The sequence below is a fragment of the Papaver somniferum genome, chromosome 8, assembly GCF_003573695.1.
Source record: "Papaver somniferum cultivar HN1 chromosome 8, ASM357369v1, whole genome shotgun sequence".
NCBI lineage: Eukaryota > Viridiplantae > Streptophyta > Magnoliopsida > Ranunculales > Papaveraceae > Papaver > Papaver somniferum.
In genome coordinates, this window is record NC_039365.1 from 176,402,001 (window position 1) to 176,403,857 (window position 1,857).

The 1,857-nt window shown below is 41.4% G+C and overlaps 1 protein-coding gene across 1 annotated transcript; it reads right to left on the bottom strand.

Moving 5' to 3' along the window:
* Positions 1-269: 269 nt before the first annotated feature.
* On the bottom strand, positions 270-686 carry LOC113306510. Its single transcript, XM_026555440.1, has one exon. It carries the CDS (start codon positions 684-686, stop codon positions 270-272), a length of 417 nt encoding a protein of 138 aa, XP_026411225.1.
* Positions 687-1,857: the final 1,171 nt, after the last annotated feature.

Below are 1,857 nucleotides of genomic sequence, written 5' to 3' on the forward strand. Positions count from 1 at the left end.
TGATCCTTATCCCCCAAATCTAACGGTTTATATAATTCGGGACTTTCGGTCCGGTACGGCACGGTACTTGTATTGGACCGTGTACCTGTACCTCCCAGACCTCGGTTCCTATTTTTGGGACCGATACCTGTACCTTGTACCTCGGTTCGGTCCAAAACCAGGTACGGTTCCACCGGTTCCGGTTCGGTCCGTCGGTCCGGCTCGGTTCCTGTGCACCCTTAGAAATAGCCGATTTTTTTTTTTTTTTTAAACAAAGGCCTTCAACAAGGCTAATGGTCCTCCTCAACTGTTGGAAGAATCCAAACAGGGGGTTTAGACCAGTACACGGTAGAACTGTTTTTTTTAGCCCACAGAGCAAGCTCATGAGCTACGGAATTACAAACTCTAGGTTGAAAACTAAAAAAACAAGCAGATAACTTAGTAGAGAAAAAGAGAATGTGTTTAAAGATAGCATCACTTTCTATGATGATTTGAGATAGATGTTGTTCCACAGCTTTCTTTAAGACTGCCCAGATGGCTCTTGTTTCAGCTTCTTCAGCAGAGTGAACATCAAAGACTATGGAAGCGCAAAAGGTTGCTTTTCTTGTGAAGTCTCGCACCACATACCTTGCACCATTTTCTCCAGAGATAACATCAAAGGCACCATCAGTATTACATTTAATCCAACTGAAAGAGGGGGCATCCATTTATCACAAATACTGACAGGCATGGTAGGGGATAGTCAGATTAGGATTCCTAGACTTCCTAGTGAGAAGCATAGCTCTAGCTAAGACAACAGTGAAGTTCTCCTTAATTCCTTGGAAAATGAGGTTATTTCTACTGGTCCAGAGAGACCATAAGATAGCCACAAAGAGACATTGATCATCATCAGGAAGTTTAGACTGAGTATCAATTAACCAGAAGAGAAGCCAATCAATAAAAGATTTGTTCTGAAAAAATTGAGTGTTGATATTGAATTCAGAAATGAACCAGACCTTACTAGCAAAGGGGCAGGTGACTAAAACATGCATAATAGTTTCCTGAGGATCAGAACACCTAGGACAATCCACACTATGCATAGGCATTATAGTGTGAAGGACAGTTCTGGAGGGAAAAGCATTTCTAGCTGCTCTCCAAATAAAGACTTGAATTATATAGGGTACTCTAACTTTCCAAATACACCTCCAAAGGTTTTTACAAGGGGAAGTCCTAAGGCCTCTGAGCCCCAAGTAGGCAGATTTAGAAGAAAATTTGCCATTCTTTGAAAGATCCCAAGCCCTCCTATCAGGAGTGCAAAACTGGCTTAAGGGAATGGAGATAATCTTCTGGACAGAAGCATTGTCAAAATGGGTGTTAAGGCGAGACACATCCCAACTTCTAGTTTGGGAGTCAATAAAATAAGCAACTTTAATACTAGGATCAGGAGGGACAAGAGGGTTGGGTGTGGCAGAACCCAAAGAAGGGATCCATTTATCACACCATGGGTCAATGAATTGACCATCCCCAATAATCCAGTAAATAAAGGATTTTATAAGTTCCTTGATGGCATGCAGACACTTCCAAGTCCAAGAGCAATTGGCAGTGCATTTCGCATTCAAAAAATCAGTTTTAGGAAAATATTAAGCCTTAAGAACAGTAGCCAATAAGCAATTAGGATTTTCTAAGATTCTCCAGGCATTCCTAGCAAGCATTGATAGGTTGTTTAACTCATACTTTCTGAACCCAGACCTCCTTCAGCTTTGAGGGAGCATAAAGTATCCCAACCAAGGAGGTGCAACTTTCTATCCTTGGGATCTAAAGTTTCACCCCACCAGAACTTCCAGAGGAGATAATACATTCTTTTACAGAGGTGTTTAGGAATATAAAGAGCTCTCATTT

What these genes read in the sequence shown, in the direction of transcription:
- LOC113306510 (XM_026555440.1), bottom strand. Translation starts at nt 686, where the DNA reads ATGGATGCCCCCTCTTTCAGTTGGATTAAATGTAATACTGATGGTGCC.